Source organism: Panicum virgatum, chromosome 7N (assembly GCF_016808335.1).
Source record: "Panicum virgatum strain AP13 chromosome 7N, P.virgatum_v5, whole genome shotgun sequence".
Taxonomy (NCBI): domain Eukaryota; kingdom Viridiplantae; phylum Streptophyta; class Magnoliopsida; order Poales; family Poaceae; genus Panicum; species Panicum virgatum.
Window position 1 is genome coordinate 29,775,093 of NC_053151.1, and position 23,216 is coordinate 29,798,308.

The window sequence follows — 23,216 nt, forward strand, 5'->3', positions numbered from 1 at the left end:
TGGCGTGGCAAACGGTGGCACTGAACCAAACACAGTATGTTCTTGACTGTGGTAGCAGCATCTCTGCCATAAAGGAGTAGGATTTTGGGGCAGGGAGTCAGTGCGGTGGCAGGTCTGCATGAGGGCGACTAGATTGATCCAGCGGCATGAGGGCGACTAGATGCATCAAAACTGAAGAATGTTCCTACTAAGTCCGTTTAATTTAGATTAGAGTGGATTTCTATAGTATTAATCAATAAGGTTAATTTCTTTAGTAGTTGTTTGGTGTAATCAAATTATTTTTAAAATAAATATATTTTTTCTGTAACACGTGTCAGAGACTCTCCACTGGTGAAAAGGAAACATGACAAGGAAATTTATCATCTCCCCTTCATTTTTTAATCATCCAGCAACACAAACCCTGACTCCGTTAGACGCGGCTCCGATCGTCGCCGGCGCCTCAGCCCCCCCCCCCCCCCTCGCCTAGGGTTCGATCGGCCAGCCAGAATCCTCACGCCCTCTTATTTGTTTCGTTACCATCCATTTCTCGTCTCCAATTTTCGTTCGCTCGATTTGCTATCGCTGCATCTGATTCTGCCCCTCTGCGGAACGGATTGGGCGCAGCAGCAGGGCGTGAGGTTGCCGGCGCCGCGATCCGAGCTCCATCCCCCGCGGATGCAGTACCAGCACGGCGGCAGCCGCAGCCGTATGCCGCCGTTCGCGCGCGGCGGCGGCGCCTACGGCCGCGGCCCGAAGCAGTTCTACCCGCCGCCGCCGCCCCTCCCGGCCGCTGCGCTGCCTCCGCCTCCGCCGCTGAACAAGTATGAGGTGCTCTTGGAGGCCGGCCGCCTCGCCGCCGAGTACCTGGTGGCGAAGGGCGTGCTCCCGCCGGGCTCCCTGCAGCAGCGCGGCGGCGCAGTCGGTGCGGGGGGATGGGGCCAGCTGCCACCGCCTCCTCCGCTGCCGGCGGGGCAGGAAGCCACGACGTACTACAACGCCAGGAGTGGCCGACGGCAGGTCGATGATGAGTGTGGTACTCGTAACGCCCGCTCGCGGCGGAACCGTGGTGGTGACTACAGTAGCGGCAACAGCAGCAACTACAATGGAAGGTGGAAGAGAAAATTTGGGGCTGATAATAGGTATTCGGATTCAGGGAGGGACAGGGGCAGGAGCAGGGGATATTCAGATACCCGGAGTTATGAAGAGGACGATGAGGATGGGGCTCCTGGGTTCAAACGGGAGCGGCGAAGCAGTGGTGGGATTGATGAAGTTGGGAGCAGCGTGTCAGGGCTGGCTGGGGAGGGGCCATCATCGAATGTGGAGGCGATGGGGGAGTCGAAGCTGGAGGATACTGGACCAAAGGCTAGTTCTAACAGCAATGTTCGGCAGAAAGCTGATGCTCGGCATGAGGTGGAGGATGAGAATGAGGCAAATAAAATGCAGGAGGACAGTGTGGTGTCTAATTCAGAAGTAGTGGAACAAACATTGAATTGTGAGGGTAATGACAACAATGATTCTTCTGGTGTTGTTCAAGAGGCTGAGACAAAACATTTGCCAGTATCCTCTGGTGAAAAAGTCTCAGATGGGAGGCCAGAAGATAGTGGCATTCTGAGTGAGAAGGTTCAAGATGATAAGACTTTACACGAGAAGGCTGAAGATGATACGACGTCAGATGAGGTCTCCATTATGGAGAACAATTTACCTAATGATCCTAGAAATTTACTAAACTATTGTAGTTTTGCAAGAGTTCCGACAAGACCACGATCAGTGCTTCCAAACAGGAACGCACGACCAGCCCAAAGAGAATTTCCTATGTCTGGACAGGGCAGTCTTGTTACCACTGAAGAAATGTCCCTGACGGCAATGGATGGAGAAGCTAACACCAACTCTATGACTAGTATCCAGGAAGACAGCAAAGATGAGGTGGTCAGACAAGAACATGCTGAACAAAGCACTACATGTAATCATGTGGCAGAATCAGTGACATTCAATGAAAAGGGAACACAAGGTGAAACTGAAGAGATGGAACAACAGAAGAACATCACTCAACATTACGGTCTTGAGGATAATAAGGAGTCCAATGAATTGTCTCCTTCATTTGCTTCTCACCAGAATAGCTTCAGTTTGCAAGTTGAGGAAGGAATACAAATTTACAATTTAGATACCCCACTACAGGATGAAGTGTTGATCGATCCACCCGATAAAGGAGAAACTGTTGATTCTGAGTTAGTACCTAATACGCAAGCAGAAGCTTCTGTCACAATAGAAGAGGAAAAGCTTGGTCAGTCTAGCTCATTTAAAATATGCGATCTCAACCTGGTTGGTTGTCCAGAGGTTGCTGACATGCGAGCTGATCCTCGTTTAGGCCAAAGCTCCACTGCTGGATGTTCAGTGGAGCAACAAGATACTCAGCAAGTTGACTTTGAAACAACTCTCGGTAACAATTCAAGTAGTACTGACACATTTTTATTGGGAAATAAGGCAGTTCAAGTTATTGATATCCAAGATGACCCACCAATTGAAGCTGGTGCTTGTGACACTTCAAAAGCAGAGTGAGTTGTTCTTCTCTGCTGTTTCATTCTGGTGAACAATATTTCGAGTCATGGAGTGAGTGTCTTGTTTTTATTTCTGATATTATGAAATACAGGGAATGAGAGCCCTATGGGAAACTTGGATTAGTGACCTTTAGGTGACCATCTTTTTACTGGCAATTATGAGTGTTAGCAATGAGTTGTTGCTAAATACGTTGCTGTTGGCAAACAAGGTCGACAGCTGTCTTGCGAGTACTCAGTTCATGTCTGATTCCTTGTAAATGTTTCCATTATGTCAAATAGTCAACAGCAAGATATGCACTTTCTCATTTATGTTTAGAGTTTAGTAGAGTAAAACATGGAGCCCATTCGTAGCTGCTGCAGCGTATGGGCTTTGGGCTATTGTGCAATCAATTTTTATCCCTAAGAACATTGATCGGACTTGTTACAGATTTCTGGCTAGCATGCATTTTGACTACAGAAACTATGCCGTAGCAGTGTTGTAGATTGACTGGTCACTGTCTTTCAATCTAATTATTATAGGCCTGTGCCACAGTTATTCACTTATTTGTGCACGGTGCACTGGTAACATGAAGCAGCCATCTCCGGCCATGTTAGTCTAGGCACCAGTTAACTGTTGCTTACTGGATATGCTTATTTATCCCCTGTGGCATCTGGCCACATACTTTAAATCTGATGCATTTTGGTGTACTAATCCAATCTACTGTCAATCAGAGGTGAGATAGTGTATTCTAGCATGGAGAACATGACGAACCCGCCCACGAACACCGATGCCCTTCATGGTATCCAAGATGGTTATGGTCTTGCGATTTCAGATTACCTTGGTGCTGATATGCCATGCTACCAATCAATACAAACAGATCTTCAAGCTGGGATGGACCTAAATGGTTCAGAGGTGAGGTTTCCTGCTATTTTTAGACCATCACATTTACACTTCCGATATATATTTCAGAGTTAGGTCTTGCCTCATTTGTGTCATCTGTAGTGGAGTACTTACATCCTTTTTTTCTTTATTGTTGATGCAGGGCATAACTGTCGTGGATGATTCAATATATAGTTCTCTTAGTGACATAAGTAACTTTTCTGCATCTTCAATTAGTCTTTCTACAATTATGCGCTTTATATTGTCATTTTGTTGGTAGATGTGTATTGCATATTTGTATGCCGCGATGGCAGGATGCCTCCATTTGTGGCTTTGCTGACACTCTTAGTTTTCTTTTTGCTTGGCTGTTTAAAACTTGAAAAGGACACAAGAGATAGGCCTAAGCTTTAACTTCTTAATTTTCTAAATGAGAAAACAAGGGTGATACGAGTAAGAGACATATGTGGTCGTTACATTTTCCAATCTCCAGAAATTCATGCAATACATATATATTGAAATTGCTCACGTCTAGCAGCATATATATTTTTTTTAATCCAATGCAGATACATAGTTCCAATGGTGCATTGGGAGGTAGCTTTTGCCATCTTTTTTTTTTGGGCCGACTGGCCAAGTAACCATCTATAGTCTGTGTAACTTCCTGTGCTGTATATGTCAACCGGGAAATCTAAGAAGGGTAATTTAATGTATGATACTCTCATAATTTGAGTCGTTTCTGGTTGTCATTGCCCAGAAATGTGACTCAAACTTGTGTAGTTCACGGGAACTGTTTCTTAGCATGTTAGAATGCATCCTGTCCTAAGATCCTTGACCTTTGTTGAATTTCACTCCTCTTGATTTCAGGTTTTATGGAGGTTTGGGACCAGCAACCTCAAGACTACGAGAAGTTCTTCTGAGGAAGGAACCATGGTGCTGAAACTGTGGCAGAGTTTGAAGATAAATACGACTTACACAACAATTGCATAGATAGAAATAAAACAGCAGATTGTGCCTAACACATATAATTCCATATGCCCGTGCGGCAGCAGCATGCATTAGAGACTGTCAGTTTCTCGCTTAGATCCATAAAATTTTAAACGTTGGACATGGAAACTCTCTAAAATTGCATAAAAAGTTTTTAACGTTAGACATGTAAACTCTCTAAGTATACTGTGCGACTTACTACTGATTTATATCCTTTTAGAAACAATCCTGCCTATATTGTGTGCCATTCACATATAGGAACCATCATGCGAGGTAAATATAAAGATGGGAAGTTTGGTGCTTATTGATCAAAGAAGAAGCGATATGGGTCTTCTGTGATGAGACAAAAAGTAAAGGCTGAAGTCCCCTATTTGGTTTGCGTTCTAGAACACGCACGCCGAGAATGAAATCTTACATATATAGAGTACTAAATGAAGTATATTTGTAAATTTTTTTCACATATGAGTAATTTTTTGCGACGAATCTAATGACGGTAATTAATTCATAATTAGCGATAGTGATGCTATAGTAACCATTTTTAAATTACGTGGTCAAAGATCTCATTAGATTCATCAGAATTCCTAGATGGTTTTGTAAACTGATTTTAGTTAATACCTTAAATTAACAGTCAAAGTGCCTCTAGATAATTCTAGAAACTCTCACTCTGAATCTTCGCTCCTGGAACAGAGAGCTCTTTCTTCCAGAAAAGGACCGGCTTTTTCAGGGACAAACGCAGCTTTTGTCGCTCCTGGAACAAGGCTCTCCTGGAACAAGGCTGCCGCATCGGAAATTCTGAACGGATCGAAAACATTTGGATCATAGGAATTAAAGTTTAGTTCTAAACAATCTTACTATTTAGAAATATTAAATAAAATCTATTTATAAAACCTTTTACAAAGATAAGTGCTAATTCGTGGGATGAATCTAATGAGCCTAATTAATCTATGATTTGTTTTAGTGATGCTACAATAACTATCCGCTAATTTTGGATTAATGTGCCTCATTAGATTCGTCTCGCAATTTAGCCTAGAAATTCTATAATTAGTTTTGTAATAAAAGTTTATTTAATATTATTAAATAATAAAATTCTTTTTAATGTGATGTAGGGACTAAATTTTAGTAAGAAATGCTCCTACGCCTCCCGTGAGGCCGTCCAAATCACCAGCCGGCGGGCTTTCCCGAGTGACGCGTACGCGTGTTCACCGGCCAGGCCTCCGGTAAACCCCCGCGAACAGTGGGACCAAAGATATTTACAAGACCTTAACAATAAAACCTATATTCAAACTGGAATTAGCTAACGGTCCTTTGAAATTGAACTAAATCAAATAATTAAACTAAATCCGGTCAATCAAACTTGACGTTTTGGATTTAAGGAAAACAAAGAGAAACACAAGCTGCTGGCTTCGTTAAAAATTTACGCATTGAACATATATCCATATCTATCCTATCCTATGAATATATACGGGAGGCGCATCCTATCCATACGAGTACTTTCAAGAGATTATGTCGGTATGTCTCGACGTTGATGGAATCCAACATGCGAATCGAGCAGCATAATCTTGATGTTAACCGAGCCACCACGCACGCGTCCTCCTCGAGTACCAATATATCTACCAATAGAAAGAATAATTAGCTGTGTACCCAAACCCGGCTAGACAGATTCTTCTAGAAAAAAGTACCAAACCAATCCGTTCACTTTAACTTTTACCGGAGTATATATAGCACTGTGCTCCACATTGGGCGGTCCTTAGCCCAGATGAATCAGAAGCCGCTCATCGAAACGCACACGCAGCGACGCAAGTGAAGCAGTTGCAGTAAGCTAAGTTCGGTCGCCAGCTCGCAAGGACGAACACTAATGATCCACGACTGCCTTGTTACTACTATTCCTAACGGCAACGGCTTGCCGATAAAACAAGCTCATTTGTGCGTGCCTGCAGGCTACGGCAGTAACCTCTTCTGGAAGTACTCCCTCCGTCCACAAAATGATGCAATTCTCGCATTTTGATGAGTCAAACAGTTTGAAGCTTGACTAAATTTATAGAAAAGATAATAATATTCATGATACAGAATAAGTACTGTTAGATTAGTTACATATGAGAACCGAGCTTAGCTCGGGTGGTGAGCGCTGCCGGTGTGCAGCCCACCCGCCCGGGTTCGATCCCCGTCGGGGACAACCCGCGCGTCTCACCGGGGAAAATTCCCCAGAGGGGAGGCTGAGCGTGTGTGTGGTGTGTGTTAGGGTGTGAGTTGCTCAGTAGGCGCATTCTGGGACCACCAAGGTAGCCTCACCTGCGTTTGAGCGTGCGGTCAGCGTGGGTGCTCCAACCGAGTTCTTAAATGATGTACCAGTGCTCCTGGTGTAATTCAAAAAAAAAGATTAGTTACATATTATATTTTTATAATAAATTTATTTGGAGACATAAGTACCAATACTATTTAATATAAATTTGACCAAACATGACGGGTATGTATCTTATAATTACATTCTTTTGTGGATGGAGGGAGCAGCAACTCCAGCCGTGCATTTTTCTTTTCTTTTTATTCCCGGCATCGACCAGAGCCTCGCAGAGACCAGACCAAACCGGCGGGGCAGATCCGAGGCGCGAGGGGCGGCAGGGCCCACGGGCAGCGAGCGGGCCGCCCCTGCAGGCCGCAGCTTGAAGCTTTGTTTCCCTTGCTCGTGCCGCCACGCGCGTGCGTACGTCCAGACATAGCCGCAGCCGCCTCGCCGCGGACGCCAAGACCGCGCGCCAGCGGCGCGAGCGAGCTGCAGCTCCGAGCCGCACGTGCGTGCGGCCATGGCGTCGACGCGCCGGAGGCATGCGGGGGTGGCGGCGGCGGGGGAGTGGGCGGCGGTGTCCGGCGCGGGGGCGTGGCGCGTCGAGGCGATCGGCAAGCAGCAGCTGATGCGGCGGACGGGGCTCCCCGCGCGCGACCTCCGCGCGCTGGACCCGGCGCTGTCCTACCCGTCCAGCATCATGGGCCGGGACCGCGCCGTCGTCGTCAACCTGGAGCGCGTCCGCGCCGTCATCACCGCCACCGAGGTGCTCGTCCCGGACCCGCGGGACCCCGCCGTCGCGCCGCTCGTCCGCGAGCTCCGCGCCCGCCTGATGGCCACCCCCGCCCCGGCCGCGCCGCTGCCGCAGGTCTCTCTACGTCCTCGGTCTCCTCGCTCTCTCCCGCCGGCTTCCTTGGCCGTTTCTCTTGGACTCTTTCCTGAAGCAAAGGTCTACTTGGTTTTTACGGTGGAATGGAAGGAGGACGAGGCGGCGGAGAACGGCGGTGCGTCGCCGCCGGCACCTGGAGTGGGCGGCGAAGGCAAGGACGACCAAGCATTGGGACGCGACAAGGCCCTGCCGTTCGAGTTCAGGGCGCTCGAGGTGTGCCTCGAGTTCGCGTGCAACTCGCTTGAACAAGAGGTACAATGGCCTGCCTGCTGCCCTGTCAGTGGCCAGATCGCAGCGCTCAACTGTTCTGTTTCAAAAGCTCGTCTGTTTCTTCAGACTTGTACATTGGAGGAAGAGGCGTACCCGGCTTTAGACGAGCTGAGCTCCAATGTCAGCACTCTCAACCTCGAGCGCGTGAGGCAGATAAAGAGCCGATTGGTTGCGATTTCAGGGAGAGTTCAGAAGGTAATCAAGTTGCTCGATCATCACTCTGTCGAAGTCGGTCTCATCCAGATGATCTCCAATGTCGTTCAAAGACAGTAGTATCTGTGGCAGAAATTCGTAAACGTCTTGTAATATGATCGTGCGCCATTGCCGCGCGCGCATCTGTCGACAGGTCAGGGATGAACTCGAACACCTGCTAGACGACGACGTGGACATGGCCGCCATGCACCTGTCGGAGAAGCTCGCCTACCAGGCCGCTGACGCCAACTCGTCGAGATCCGGCGTCGACAACGAGCCGAGCGAGTTCGAGGAGGAGAGGTACCGATCGAAACAAAGCTGATGAATTCCAAGCAGCTAGAAAGAGCGCCTCGGTGTCAGGCAGAACAGAACACAAGCGGTAGGCCGGTAGCTTCAATGTGCCAATGCGTGCGTGATGCAGGGGCGACGGAGAGGTCGAAGAAGAGGGAGGAGGATCATCCGAGGGCGGCTATGGCAACGGGACCTCCGCCACCGTCTTCACGCCCAAGATCGACGAGCTGGAGATCCTCCTGGAGGCCTACTTCGTGCAGATCGACGGCACCCTGAACAAGCTCTCCGCTGTACAAACGCACATCTCGATCGCTTCCTTCTTGACTGACGAACCAAATTGCTAAAGCTTTCTTGCCATGGATCGCGACGAACTGAATCGAGTTTCGAACTGATGATGATGAAGCTGCGCGAGTACGTGGACGACACGGAGGACTACATCAACATCATGCTGGACGACAAGCAGAACCAGCTTCTGCAGATGGGGATCATGCTGTCCACGGGCACGCTGGTGGTCAGCTGCGCCATCGCGGCCACGGGCGTCTTCGGCATGAACATCACCATCCCGCTCTACACGGCCGCCACCGAGGGGGTCTTCTGGCAGGTCACCGGCGGCATCGTCGGCGCCGCCGCCGCCGTCTACCTCGTCGCGCTGCTCTGCTACAGGAGGAGCGGCATACTGCAGTGACACTACTGGTCTACTGGAGCATGGAACGGGCTTGGACGTGCAGATGAATGCACGAGTGGGGTATGGGATGGTGAATGCTGATGAGAGGGGAGGAGGCGCCGAAGTGTTTTGAATAAGCCAGTGCATCTGCATCTCTCTTGCTAGAGAAAACTCCTTAACACATCAGAAGACCCTGGGAACCATGCATGTTACTCCCTCCGTCCCAATCATGTTTAGATGCAAAACAAAATTGATATATTTAGAAAAGCTAAAACTACTAATAATTTGTGACGGATAAAGTATCTTGCAAAGTCCCCCCCCCCCCCCCCCCCCCCGACCCCTCGACACCAGACATAGATCGGATCGAGGCTATATTCTTGTATTTTTGGGATAGTTTAAGAATTTTCTTGGATATGAATACATGTCTAAATTTATAGTTTAATTTACATTTCAATTAAATCCAAAGACCCCGAACTGTAAAAGATGGCGTGTTGTTTACCCAAGAGGTCAGTCTAAGACCTTCCTCTAGAAAAAAAAATGAAAAATAGAAAAAATCTCGTCAGTTTTGAATCCTATATGAAAATATTTAGAGCGCCCTTTCAAACAAAGGATACACTATATGAAATTTTTATAAGATACTTGGTGATTTCAGAGAACTTTTTCCATGATACCTCTTGGAAGTTTGCGCCTCTTTTACAATTCATGTGTTATTTACGTGCCCCATCCAAATAGTAACTAGTACAGTTTTTTTATTTTACATAATTTGAGCTCTTCCATCTAGCTTATAACTATGTCACGTCACTTTTTTATCCGGGTAGAAGCGAGAAAGAAGTACTGTCTCTTATTTAAGCTATTGGAGAATATATCTCTTGCACTATCTATGGATATACCGAGTACTCCCTCTGTAGGATTTAGAAGTCGTTTTGATAAGGTTTATATTAAACATTGAAAATATAAATTATGAATAATTTTTAAGTTATTGAGCTTGAAAAGGTGAAAGCCATATGAATAGATTCGTCTTAAAACACTTTCATAAAAATATAACCGGTCAAAGTTATATTTTGGAGACCGTATCACTGTCCTAAACAACTTGTATTTCTTATAAACTAAGCTAGCAACTATCTATAACCTTCGGATAATGGTTAGCATTGACGTGTGACGTGTCCGACCTAACCCTGATAACAATCTGCATGCAAGTGCCCGTTTCTCTCGCTAACGAATTCACCCAAATAGTTCTCTGATCCACCTATCCGTCACCCAACAACACCCCACCGTGCCGATAAAAAACCACTCGTGCACGCCCTCACCAGACGAAACGACCGACCGACCAGAAAAGCTAAAGATAAGGAAAACAAACTTGCTGATTACGAAACATCGAAATAGGATCTCTCACAAATCACTCTCAAAATTTCCTCCATTTTTATGGAAGGGAGACAGGACAAGGAAATTCATCATCTCCCCTTCATTTTTTTTAATCATCCGTTCCAGCCACACCAACCCTGACTCCGTTTGACGCGGCTCCGATGGTCGCCGCCGCCGCCTCAGCCGCCTCCACCGCCGCGGTCAACCCGTGACGTGAGTCCTCGGCCTCGCCCCCCTCGCCTAGGGTTCGATCCGCGCGCCAGAAGCCCAGAATGTCACGCCCCCCAATCCATTTCCCGTCTCCAATTTCCGTTTTCTCGATTTGCTCTCGGTGCATCTGATTCTGCCCCCCGCGGAATGGATTGGGCGCAGCAGCAGGGCGTGAGCTTGCCGGCGCCGCGATCCGAGTTCTACCCCCAGCGGATGCAGTACCAGCACGGCGGCAGCCGCAGCCGCATGCCGCCGTTCGCGCGCGGCGCCGCCGCCTACGGCCGCGGCCCGAAGCAGTTCTACCCGCCGCCGCCGCCGCCGCCGCCGCCTCCTCCTCCCGTCCCGGCGGCCGCGCTGCCTCCACCTCCGCCGCTGAACAAGTATGAAGTGCTTTTGGAGGCCGGCCACCTCGCCGCCGAGTACCTGGTGGCGAAGGGCGTGCTCCCGCCGGGCTCCCTGCAGCAGCGCGGCGGCGCAGTCAGTGCCGGGGGATGGGGCCAGCTGCCTCCTCCTCCTCCTCCGCCGCCGCCGGCGGGGCAGGAAGCCCCGACGTACTACAACGCCCGGAGTGGCCGGCGGCAGGTCGATGATGAGTGTGGTACTCGTAACGCCCGCTCGCGGCGGCACCGAGGTGGCGATTACAGTAGCAGCAACAGCAGCAACTACAATGGAAGGTGGAAGAGGAAGTTTGGGGCTGACAATAGGTATTCGGATTCCGGGAGGGATAGGGGGAGGAACAGGGGATATTCGGATACCCGGAGTTATTACGAGGACGATGAGGATGGGGCTCCGGGGTTCAAACGCGATCGGCGAAGCAGTGATGGGATTGATGAGGTTGGGAGTAGCATATCAGGGGTGGCTGGGGAGGGGCCATCATCAAAGACACAGGCGATGGGGGACTCAGAGCTGGAGGATACTGGATCAAAGGCTAGTTCTAACAGCAATTTTCAGCAGAAAGCTGATGCTCCGCATGAGGTGGAGGATGAGAATGAGGCAAATAAAATGCAGGAGGACAGTGTGGTGTCTAATTCAGAGGTAGTGGAACAAACGTTGAATTGTGAGGGTAATGACAACAATGATTCTTCTGGTGTTCTTCAAGAGGCTGAGACAAAACATTTGCCAGTATCCTCTGGTGAAAAAGTCTCAGATGGGAGGCCTGAACATAGTGGCATTCTGAGTGAGAAGGTTGAAGATGATAAGACTTTGCACGAGAAGGCTGAAGATGATACGACATCAGATGATGTCTCCATTATGGAGACCAATTTACCTAATGATCCTATAAATTTACTAAACTATTGTAGTTTTGCAAGAGTTCCAACAAGACCGCGATCAGTGCTTGCAAACAGGAATGCACGGCCAGCCCAAAGAGAATTTCCTGTGTCTGGAGAGGTCAGTCTGGTTACCGCTGAAGGAATGTCCCAGATGGCAATGGATGGCGAAGTCAACACCAACTCCATGACCAGTATCCAGGAAGACAGCAAAGATGAGGTGGTCAGACAAGAACATGGTGAACAAAGCACTACCTGCAATCATGTGGCAGAATCAGTGACATTCCATGAAAAGGAAACACAAGAAGAGAGGGAAGAACAGAATAGCAGTCCTCAACAATATGGGGTCGAGGATAATAAGGAGCCCAGTGAACTGTCCCCTTCATTTGCTTCTCACCAGAATAGCTTCAGTTTGCAAGTTGAGAAAGGAATACAAATTTACAATTTAGATACGCCGTCACAGGATGAATTGTTGATTGATCCACCCGATAAAGATAAAACAGTTGATTCGGAGTTATTATCTAATATCAAAGCAGAAGGTTCTGTCACAATGGAAGAGGAAAAGCTTGGTCAGTCTAGCTCATTTAAAATACGTGATCTCAACCTTGTTGGTAGTCCAGAGGTTGCTGACATGCGAGCTGATCCTCGTTTAGGCCAGATCTCCACTGCTGGATGTTCAGTGGAGCTGCAAGATAATCAGCAAGTTGACTTTGGAACAACTCTCGGTAACAATTCAAATAATACCAACACGTTTCCTTTGGGAAATAAGGCTGTTCAAGTTATTGATATAGAAGATGACTCACCAATTGAAGCTGGTGTTTGTGACACTTCAAAAGCAAAGTGAGTTGTTCTTATCTGCTGTTTCATTGTGGTAAAGATGCATAGAGTCATAGAGCAAATGTTATGTTTTTTTTTTTATTTCTGATATTATAGGTTGATAAAATATAGGGAATCAGAGCCCTATGGGAAACTTGGACTAGTTACCTTTAGATGACCATCTTTTTATTGACAATTATGAGTGTTAGCTACAAGTTTTTTTTAATCAAGCTACAAGTCATTGCTAAATACACTGCTGTTGGCAAACAAGGTCCCCAGCTGCCCTGCGACAAAATCGGTCCATGCCTGATTCCTTGTAAATCTTGCCATTATGTCAGATAGTCAACATCATTAAATGCACTTTCACATTTATTTTTAGTATAGTAAAACATGGAGCCCATTCATAGCTGCTGGAGCATGTGGGCTTTGGCCATTGGGCTATAGTGCAGTCAATTTTTACCCCTAGGAACATTGATTAGACTTGTTACAGATTTCTGGCTAGCATGCATTTTGATTACAGAAACTATGTCATAGCATTGTTGGAGACGGACTGGTCACTGTCTTTCAATCTAATTGTCTAAGTATTATAGGCCCATGCCACAGTTATTTCTGCACGGTGCACTGGTAACATGGAGCAGCCAATCTCCAGCCATGTTATGTTAGTATATGCACCAGTTAACTGTTGTTTAGTAGATATGCTTATTTCTTTATCCCCTGTGGCATCTGGCCATACACTTCCAATCTGATGCATTTTGGTGTACTAATCCAATCTACTATCAATCAGAGATGAGATGGTATATTCTAGCATGGAGAATATGGCGAACCCACCCACGAACACTGATGCCCTTCATGGTATCCAAGATGGTTATAATCTTGCGATTCCAGATTACCTTGGTGCTGATATGCCATGCTACCAATCAATACAAACAGACCTTCAAGATGGGATGGACCTAAATGGTTCAGAGGTTAGGTTTACTGCTATTTTTTAGCCATCACATATACACTTATGAATAAATTTCAGCAAGATCTTGCCTCATTTGTGTCATCTGTAATGGGATACTTACATCTTTTTTCCTTTTTTGTTCCTGCAGGGCATAACTGTCATGGATGATTCAATATATAGTTCTCTTGGCGACATAGGTAACTTTTCTACTTCTTCAATTAGTCTTTCTACAATTATGCGCTTTATATTGTTGTTTTGTTGGTAGCTGTGTAGTGCATATTTGTATGTCACGATGCCTCCATTTGTGGCTTTGCTGACATTCTCTCATTCCTTTTTTTTTACTTTGAATGGCTGTTTAAAACTTGAAAAGGCCACAAGAGATAGGCCTAAGCTTTAATTTCTCAATTTATTAAATGAGAAAACAAGGGTGACAAGAGTAGGGAGATATACATGGCGTCTTTACATTCTCCAATCTCCCAAAATTCATGCAGTATAGATATATTCGAATTGTTCACTTCAAGCAGCATATATTATTATATTTTTTAATCCAATGGAGATAGATAGTTCCAGTGGAAATGTGTTCCATAGGTGGCTTTTGCCATCTTTTTTTTTTTGGGGGCAGGCTGGCCAAGTATAAAGATCTCTAGTCTGTGTAACTTCCTGCGCTGTATAGTAAACCGGGAAATCTAAAGAAGGGTATTTTAACGTATGATGTGATGTTCTCATAATCTGTGTCAGTTTCTTCTTGTTGTTGCCAAGAAATGTGGCTCAAACTTGTGCACAAATCATCAGCACCAGGGCCTTTTCTGTCTAGTTCGCTGGTAGCCTGGAACTATTTCTTAGTATGCTAGCATGCATCCTGTTCTAAGATCCTTGTTGATTTTTTACTCTTTATGATTTCATTTTCAGGTTTTATGGAGGTTTGGGACCAGCAACCTCAAGACTACGAGAAGTTCTTCTGAGGAATGGACTCGTGTTGCTGAAACTGTCGCAGAGTTTGACAGATAAATACGCGTTCCGCAACACTTGCATAGACAGAAATAAAGCACCAGATTGTGCCTAACACATAGAATCCCATATGGCCGTGCGGCAGCAGCATGTCAATGCATATTCCAGGCCATATTGGCACTTTTGTGGTACCAGGGTCCGCGTCAGAGTGGAGTAGAGTAGAGATGTTCAGTTGCCCTGGCTTGCTACATAGCTGATGTAAAGAGTTGTTGCTGCATAGCTGTCTGTCATGCAATTCAAGAGAATGGAAGCCAATCCCAATATTCCTTCCAAACAATTCGTCATCTGTAAACAGTTCGATATTCTGCAAAATAAATGGTTTATTTGCTGTATCTGCGTTCTTTTCTAGTGATGTAAACTGGATGTGGCTTGTTTGGTAACGTATCAAAAATAAGGCAAATATCCCTTCAATTGGGTAGATGATTTGAATGAAAATCCTATTTAACATAAGAGGATTGGTTTAGTATCCTGCATATCAAAACAAAACTTCTTATAACGTCTTCAATCAAGATGTGCTAATGTGCAGAATGTGCCAATAGCAAGATGGTAGATTGAATCCATTGTACGAGTGGCTTATCACTCGTAACTGGAGAAATCGAGCAGTCAGTACATCTGATTATGCATGTCCAATGCTTTACTGTTTCGGTGCACAAAATTCCAGCAGATTACACAGTAAAAGCAAAACTTCAAGCTGGTGACAACTCGCAACACCAAAAGTGTATACATAGGTGAACCTCATTTGAGATCAAATGCCTCCGTCATGTTATGAACAGAAAACAGTTGCTCAAGCTAAATGGTGGTTTGGCTATCAGTTGCAGCTAATCGTTTCAACCAGATTCACACAGTGGCATCTTTGGCCGCCTCCACTGAGCTTGCGCTTTGTTTGCCAGAGCCAGTGGAAACCTTCACAGTAGCAGGCCTTAGCAGCCTCTCCTTCAAGAGGAACCCTCTGCGGATTTCATGTGAGACAACCCCTGCCTTGAATTGTGAGGATTCTTCTCGTGCGATGGCCTCATGTACCTTCATAAGAAAACACGGTGGTGCTACACGATGAATAGAAAAGTAACACTTCTCAGTTTTCATGCAAATCTATTCATTTCTAGCCGCAAGCATGGAAAGCAGATGATTATTTTTTCTTCATAACATTCAATACAATTATTTAGATCAACAGCTATACTGCAGAGAGTAGATGCTTTATGTTACTCATAGTTATCAGGAATTGAGCGAAAGCTAAGCTCAACCTAATGAGTATGAACCAGGCCATGATAAAGAAACTAGATATTATTCTGCCCTTGTTAGGACCTGTTTGGATGAGCTAAACTTGAGTGCTAAACTTTAGCACATATTAGCACTCATATACACGCTAAAGTTCTTGAGTCTTGGCTAAAGTTTAGCCAACCCCATTAGCACTCCCATTTGGATGAGCTAGCACTTGGATCCAAACGGGGTACAGGAATGTTTTTTTGGCATGTTCAAAAGAATCCAATATGTTGTTTGTATCCAATTTTTTTTGGGGATTTGCCACTGACAATGTGAACAAAAGGGATGATGCATAAAGTAAATTATACTTACCGAAGGATCAAATGGCTTGCCAACTGTTTCCACAACTCCTACACCCAAAAATCTTAGCGTTTCAACTAACTGCTTGTATATGCCTTGATAGCTTGTGCTGATCTTTTGCTCCTTTTCAGTCTCTGGGGTGTTCTCTAAATTTGTCTTCTCAAAACTATCAACCAGAGGCAACAGACTCTGAACAACTTCTAACTGTATATTTGATGTAAACTTTGCTCGCTCCTTTTCAGTCTGCTTCCGGAAATTCTCCAGATCGGCATTTAAGCGAATGAACTTCTCCTTCCCAGATGTTATTTCGGCTGTAACACTTTCAAATTGAGATGCTACCCTACTCTTCTCTTTTTCCACGGCAGTGATTGCCTTCTCAACTTCGCCAAGAACCTCATCATTTCCGTCTAGAAAAGCAGTCTTGTATAGTTGGATTAGGTCTTTCATAGGAGGGAAATCTTCCCCATTGACAATCTGCACAGATGCACTCATTTTGATGAAACTTGATGAACATACTTATCATAAGCAAACCATAACAAGCTCGAGCAAAGAACAGGAACACTTCTGAAAGATTCTGTTTCTCTTTTAATTTCATTGCTACCAGCTATGTAAATATATCATTTGTACACCTCAATGCTCACAATTCACAACAGTAGCTTAAATACAATTTTATTACACCGTGCTTCAAACTAATCAATCTATCTAAAAGAGAGTAAGAGAGAAACAAAGGCATTTCCTAATGCAGTCCAAATATTCATGTGATTTTCAGAATAATAGCAAGGCAGTCTAATTTTAGCTCATCTTCTCTATTTGGCCAATCCCATTCCCAAGCACTATAGGCTAACACTGCAAGTTCCTGTCGTCCAGGGCATATAAAGAGCATACCAAAGATGGGTACTTATCGTAAAATTAGCAATGGCGCCTTAACACACAGGTTCATTTCTTCATCATTCACTCTAAACTCCAATTGCAGCTTATCACCGAACCAACTCTTGAACAATGAGACACATATAAGAGCACACACGCATAAGAAAACATTGAGCCAACACAGAGCGATCTTCACACTTCTCCAAGAACAGTCCTTCCCTACTATCTCCGTTCCTCAACCACCAAGTGCCGAAAAGGGCGAAATTCTCCGCAAGCGAGTTAGTTGCTCCACTGAGCCCTCTACTCCACCCCATGTAACCACGAACAGAAACCAGATGTCTCAAACATCTCACCTTCGGGTCAACGCCAGCGGCGACGCGGAGCGGCCGCAGCTCGGCATTGGGGCGCCGGAGGGACAGAAAAGAGGGAGCCCCCCGGCCAGGTCTCCAGCGAGCTCGCAGCAAGGAGGCCGGGGCTGGGTTCTGGAGGCGGCGGCCGGCGGAGCTAGGGTTTGCCGCGGCCGAGGCGGCGGGGCCGGCGCAGAAGGTCGCCGCCATACTGCCCTATCTATCGTCTTCCCCCACCTACTGTCCGGAAAGTACTTAAAAAAAGTAAATGCCATGTAAAAATGGCGCTCGCTAACCCCTCGGACCCGGAGGCCTCTGGATGCCGTCCGTTTGCATAGGCGGGCCATCTGGACCGTTGATCACGTGGCGGGGCCCTCTCGGGAGACGATTAGAGGCGGGCGAGCCGGCAACGTCAGCAGCAGGTCGCGGCCGGCCTCGAACCATCTCGTTTCGTTTCCCTTCCTCCTTCCCTCGCTCCCCAGCCACACCACATCTCGAGCGGGCTCCTTGGCGGCCGGCCGCCCACGCCGTCCGTGCCCGTGCGGCGATCCGGCGCGCCGCTCTTAGAGGCTAGGCCGCTCCCGTCGCTCGCCGGGGCGGCGCGAGCCCGGGCGCCGTCCTAGGTTCGTGGCGCCTGCGCAACCGAGCCTTGGTTCGTGGGCCCGGGTTTCCCGCGCTTGATTCGCAGCCGGGGAAGCATCAGAAGGGAAACGGGATTAGCTATCTCTGCAGAGGCCGCCGGGCTTCCCCGGCCGTCTCGCGCAGGTGGGTACGCTTGAATAAGTTGGAAATCCTTCAAGTTCCCGGCTCCTTATGGCTTCCTCAGGTACACCCCCCCCCCCTCAATTTGTGGGATTCATTGGAGATAATCTCCTTTTCGTCCACCTTATTTACGATTTTTTCACTTTGAGTTCACCTGCGAATGTAATGATCTGGTATCACGGTGATGCGTAAGTCGCTCATAATGATTGAGTTATGGTGATCCTTTTTCTGTTCACGATTTGTTGTTCCTTGATTCAAATAAATAGAAGAAGTTTATTTCCGAACTAGGCACAGGTCCTGATTGTCAGTGCATTTTTTGGAATCCTTAGTTTTTCCCCAAATTCAATATGTGGTGGGTCAAATTGTAGATCACATGGGAAACCCAGCTGTTTGCAGGGGGCTTAGTTTATGTGCTCATGTAAATTTAACTACTTGCTAGAGGTAGCCAACACTTGAAATTTGCATCAAGACTGTCAGAAAACAGGTAAAATGGATGAAGGGATCCTGTTACCTGATAGCATAGATATATGTAATTATGTATTGCCCCTCATTCCTCAAATTGTTCATGTCATACTGTATTATTTTATATTGAAGTAGACTACAAAGTATCAGGATTCTAATAGACATCCAAGGTACACTGAGGTCATCATCAGTAGTTGAAAGTTGTTATCCTGTATCAGGCCTATAAAAATATGAAAAATCGCCTGAGCGCATAATGTCAATGTAAATTATGTTGTGTAAGATATCATTTGAGCTACTCTTATTGCTGTTACTTAAGGAGATAAACTGCTATCATAACTCCTAATTTAGGATCGTGCTTTGTTGGGCATGTCAAAGGCTATTCCTTGAGATATAGCATATGCAGTATCAAGGGGATGTACAGCGTGTTGTGTGTTGCATACCATTTGACAAGGTGTTAGTATACTTAATTAGAGATACTTTAATGCTGTTACTTAAGGAGATACTGCGATCACAACTCTTCATTTAGGATTGTGCTTTGCTAGGGCATGGCAAAGGCTATTCTTTCAGATATATCATACCAGTATTTAGTGGATGTGCAGTCATGTTGAATTTCCTGAAAGCAGTCATATTAAGGGGAAAACAATTCTTTGGTGCTTATTGTTCAATTGTATCTAAGGATTGGTATTATGCATCAAGAGTATGCATGTCCGCAGGACATCATGTTTCTATCACTGAAATCTGGATTTGTTCTCACCATTCACTCTCACACACTTATGTGATATGATATGTCTTCTCCTACAGATATCTCTGTTGATATTCGGCCCGACTTTAACTCATTCGATCATTTCCCAAGCATGCGATACATTGCAACAGATAGACCCTGGCTGAGTAAGTATAACATGAAGCTCTCATTTGAATTGAAGTGTTGAACTGGCTGTCTTCCACTCTTTCTCTATGTTAACTGAACAATGACCATTGAACATTAGTTTCTTTTGTGCTACAGAGAGATTAACCAGTTGATACCTTTTGGTATCTAATTCTTTAACAGAGTTATATGGAATAAGAGTTCAGCCTATGCCGCCATTCAGAAGTTTGAGCTGCAAACCTGATCCGGCACTCATTCATCATTGCCTACCTGATGAACTACTTCTTGAGGTGATGGTTATATGAACCGATGAGTATTTATTTTCATTTTCTTAATGCATAAAGAAAACACTTTACTGAATTGTTCTCCATTATGTCCATTTCATGTGTATTTCCTGCTAACTATCACTGTACATCTCATCATATTGTTGTATTATCATGAAGAGGAACTAATATTCTTGATTGGTCCATGATCTATTTCTTGCTTGAATAAAGTCCATTTTATGCTCCACTGAAGCATCATGGGAGTCCACTTATAACCCCCTAAAGTACTTTTTTTTACGTAACCCCCTGATGAGATTATAACACCGGTTCACATCACTCTATATGCCAGTTTTGCTAAAATTATTTTGATGGCATGGAAAGTTATATGGCCATAACATCTGGTTTCTCATTCTTTCTCGCAGCTAAATACCTAATTAGTCATCCCAGTTGTGTTATTCTGTGCCAGCATGCGGCTGCTCTTCTGCTTTTGAATTGTTCCTGAGAGCCCATGATTTCCACAGATGCAAGCACTAACACATGCATACTACAGGCCACAGCATGCTTGCATGGCATGATGTAACATGCACACTGTCAAGGGGACTTGCAATCATTTCTGGCACATGTGCATGCAGCATGCTAATGATGATACAAATACAATGCAAATATGATGTAATTTGTACGTAACTCCATGCATCCAATCGGTAATAAACTGATAATGTTTGAGTTCTGATCTTAGCTGGATGAGAGAAAGAGAGATGAGAGTAGGTCCGCATTAAAAATGATATATCAAATGGGGATGATGGGGCACCATTCATGGCACGGAACCTTCCACATCATCGACACCACCTAGAAAAATTGGCATAGGGTTGTTATGAACCCTCATTATAATCAGGGGTTGAAGTAAACCAAACAATACTTTAGTTTGCTGAGAGGGCTCAATCGATACTTAAATTTGCTAAGTGGAGTAAAATGAATTTTCTTCTTCTTGCTAGGTAGGTAAATCTTAAGTGTCACCCATATGCCTCATCCTATCATGACTTCAGAATGAAAAGAAGCCAATGGTCTATGCAATACTGCTTTGCTCAACTGTTCCATGGTTATTTTTTCCAACAGATTTTCACAAGAATGAACCCATATACGTTAGGGAGGGCTGCGTGTGTCTGCCGCAAGTGGAAATATACTGCACGTAATCCTGCTTTGTGGCGTGTTGCATGCTTGAAAACTTGGCAGGTTAGTGTGCTTATATTTTTGTTATTCACTTTTCATGTTGCGCTTTCTCAAGGACCCAATTTTATATTATGAAGAGGAGTGGAACTGAAGTAAACTACATGATGGTTCGGTCGTTGTATGATTCTTCTTGGAGGAGAATGTGGTTGCAGAGACCAAGAATCCGAATTGATGGTAAATATTCAAGAAGCTTTATATCATATAGTATGGTGCATTATCAAAAAGCATATTTCTAAGATAAGAGTGTTTTGTGTATTTCAATTTTTTTTTAACTGTGCCAAGTGCTGAGTGATCTCTAAATTTCATCGATGAAATATCACCATGGCAATTACTGACTGATTATTGGGAGGTTGTTTAAGGATGTTTATCTATCTGCTATATAAATCAAAATCTCATATAGAGGGTTAAGTGGATACACAGAATTATGACTTGACATTTTTTTCTAGCGTGCCAAATTTAGTTTGCACACTGAGGTTCGATGCATCATGGATGTTATATACAATACAGATCTGTTATTTGTCAGTATGATCTGTAGTTAGCCAGCGACCATGCAACTTTGATGTAGATTATTTAAAATGAAGGTGTCCTGTGAATTCATAGTTTTAGTTTTAGGTGCAAAACTCATCCATTGCAATGTTTCTTCTCTGATAAATAGTTTTTTCTTTGAAAATCAGCTGAAAGTTCTTGTTTTAATTCCTGATTTTCTCTGTTGCTAATTGCTATTACTTTCTAATTGATAGAGCTTTCAGTCATGTGGTTGTATTGTATTTACGCTGACTTTGATACTTATTGCTTCTTCAGGTCTCTATGTTAGCAGGAACACATATATTCATACTGGAGTTACAGAGTGGCAATTCAAGAAAACTGTCAACGTGGTATGATGGCACTGTTTGTTTTTTTAGAACTCTGTGTGATTCATGTTCACAAATGCTGATCATTATGGCCGTATTATGATCAGTTTTCTTATTGATTTCATGTTCTAAGGATTTGCAAGTTGTTGGTATTAATGATATTACATCCCTTTCATGTTCAGGTTTGCTACTACCGTTACTTGAGATTTTTCCCTAGCGGGAAGTTTCTCTACAAGGTCCCTATCACAACTCCTGTCATTTGTTGACACTCAACAGCACGATTCTCACTCGTTACTCATTTTCCCCCCATCAAATGACAGATTTCCCCTGATAAAATTAAAGATGCCGTCAAGTGCATGCATTTCCGGGCATCAAAGGCTGATTGTGTTTTTAAAGGCGACTATATACTGTCAGAGGATGGCCAGGTGAAAAGTTCAGACTTGTTTGGTTGGTTATGCTGTCTTTGGCAAAGTCCATCACATTCTTCCTAATCTGAGCTACCCTTTCTGGCATGCAGATAGAAATGGCACTCCTATATCCGGGGCATCGGTACACCCTTGTTAGGATGCGCCTTAGGTACTCCACATGAAATTGTTGCCCAAGTTTTGATGATTGATTCTAGTTCCTAGCCTTTGAAATTTATGCCGACATTCTGCAGGCTCAGAGGCACTACAATTGGTGCAAATAACAGGTTGGATGTACTAAAGATTCTAACTACTGGAGTGAATGCAACTGAATTGAAAAACTGGACAGGCAGCATACTTGAACTTGTTGAGGGCTGGGAGGAGGATGAGACGCACGACCCAGATGTGCCTGCCGTTTCCCACAGCAGGGGTTTGTCGCCCTTTGTGTTTGTCCCGTTTGAAGAGGTATGCAATTTTCATCTACAGCTAAGTGTATGTTATTCTCACTATGGTCTGTGGTCAGACTGCTATTGCAGGGGTTTGTCTCCCTCTGTGTATGATTGACTGGAGTGTGTATATTGTTCAGGCTGATACTTCGGTGCTAAACCTCCCAGTGGAGAAGATGGATTACTATGTCCCTGGGTGAGCTACTCATGGCGACAATTATGATGGAGAATGGAGATTATTGATGGCCCTATTGCCGGTTCAGATGACTGGAGATGATAAGCGATTTCATTTCCTCACGGATTCTTGCTGGAGCAATATGTAAATACACAGTGTTGTTTTATTTCCCCTTCTGGGTTGCTTGCATGAAATTGTATGAATAATTATACGTGTTCGTTGATGCTTGTTGAAAATGGGGTAGGCAAGAAATAAGTTCTTCCTAAAGTTATGTAGGTTTGTACTATAAAACGAGTGGAACCACCCTCCTAAAGTTATGTGGGTTTGTACTATAGAGACAAGCAGGCTATCGTTGTAAACTCTTGAATCTGAATATGTATTTTTTGATTGTACAGTTAAATTTTTGCATTTTTTCCCCTGGT

The 23,216-nt window shown here is 45.0% G+C and overlaps 5 protein-coding genes across 8 annotated transcripts; 4 read left to right on the forward strand and 1 right to left on the reverse strand.

The window, feature by feature from the left end:
* Window positions 1-403: 403 nt before the first annotated feature.
* LOC120680607 (uncharacterized protein At4g26450-like) lies at window positions 404-4,676 on the forward strand. 2 transcript variants are annotated; one of them, XM_039962105.1, is made up of 4 exons: window positions 404-2,531; window positions 3,246-3,426; window positions 3,557-3,605; window positions 4,255-4,676. In XM_039962105.1, the coding sequence occupies exons 1-4, from the start codon at window positions 655-657 to the stop codon at window positions 4,305-4,307; spliced, it is 2,160 nt and encodes a 719-aa protein (XP_039818039.1). In that variant the 5' UTR covers window positions 404-654; the 3' UTR covers window positions 4,308-4,676. The 2 variants fall into 2 exon arrangements, with proteins under 2 accessions (XP_039818039.1, XP_039818038.1); XM_039962104.1 differs by having other exon boundaries at window positions 439-2,531; window positions 3,557-4,676.
* A 2,496-nt stretch (window positions 4,677-7,172) lies between these two features.
* On the forward strand, window positions 7,173-9,094 carry LOC120681121 (putative magnesium transporter MRS2-D). The gene is made up of 6 exons (XM_039962656.1): window positions 7,173-7,571; window positions 7,650-7,793; window positions 7,878-8,006; window positions 8,158-8,303; window positions 8,425-8,584; window positions 8,698-9,094. The coding sequence occupies exons 1-6, from the start codon at window positions 7,173-7,175 to the stop codon at window positions 8,977-8,979; spliced, it is 1,260 nt and encodes a 419-aa protein (XP_039818590.1). The 3' UTR covers window positions 8,980-9,094.
* A 1,242-nt stretch (window positions 9,095-10,336) lies between these two features.
* LOC120680605 (uncharacterized protein At4g26450-like) lies at window positions 10,337-14,897 on the forward strand. The gene is made up of 4 exons (XM_039962103.1): window positions 10,337-12,638; window positions 13,399-13,579; window positions 13,706-13,754; window positions 14,467-14,897. Exons 1-4 carry the CDS (start codon window positions 10,678-10,680, stop codon window positions 14,517-14,519), a joined length of 2,244 nt encoding a protein of 747 aa, XP_039818037.1. The 5' UTR covers window positions 10,337-10,677; the 3' UTR covers window positions 14,520-14,897.
* Window positions 14,898-15,093: 196 nt separating this feature from the next.
* LOC120680609 (protein GrpE-like) lies at window positions 15,094-17,596 on the reverse strand. 2 transcript variants are annotated; one of them, XM_039962110.1, is made up of 3 exons: window positions 17,346-17,596; window positions 16,138-16,599; window positions 15,094-15,608 (listed from the first exon to the last, which is right to left on the reverse strand). In XM_039962110.1, the coding sequence occupies exons 1-3, from the start codon at window positions 17,547-17,549 to the stop codon at window positions 15,588-15,590; spliced, it is 687 nt and encodes a 228-aa protein (XP_039818044.1). In that variant the 5' UTR covers window positions 17,550-17,596; the 3' UTR covers window positions 15,094-15,587. The 2 variants fall into 2 exon arrangements, with proteins under 2 accessions (XP_039818044.1, XP_039818043.1); XM_039962109.1 differs by having other exon boundaries at window positions 15,112-15,585; window positions 17,346-17,593.
* A 160-nt stretch (window positions 17,597-17,756) lies between these two features.
* Window positions 17,757-23,206, forward strand: LOC120680608 (F-box protein 7-like). 2 transcript variants are annotated; one of them, XM_039962108.1, is made up of 11 exons: window positions 17,757-18,165; window positions 19,365-19,451; window positions 19,612-19,718; window positions 20,805-20,921; window positions 20,996-21,092; window positions 21,720-21,793; window positions 21,952-22,005; window positions 22,090-22,194; window positions 22,287-22,345; window positions 22,428-22,638; window positions 22,760-23,206. In XM_039962108.1, the coding sequence occupies exons 1-11, from the start codon at window positions 18,153-18,155 to the stop codon at window positions 22,817-22,819; spliced, it is 984 nt and encodes a 327-aa protein (XP_039818042.1). In that variant the 5' UTR covers window positions 17,757-18,152; the 3' UTR covers window positions 22,820-23,206. The 2 variants fall into 2 exon arrangements, with proteins under 2 accessions (XP_039818042.1, XP_039818040.1); XM_039962106.1 differs by lacking the exon at window positions 17,757-18,165 and having other exon boundaries at window positions 19,334-19,451; window positions 22,760-23,194.
* Window positions 23,207-23,216: the final 10 nt, after the last annotated feature.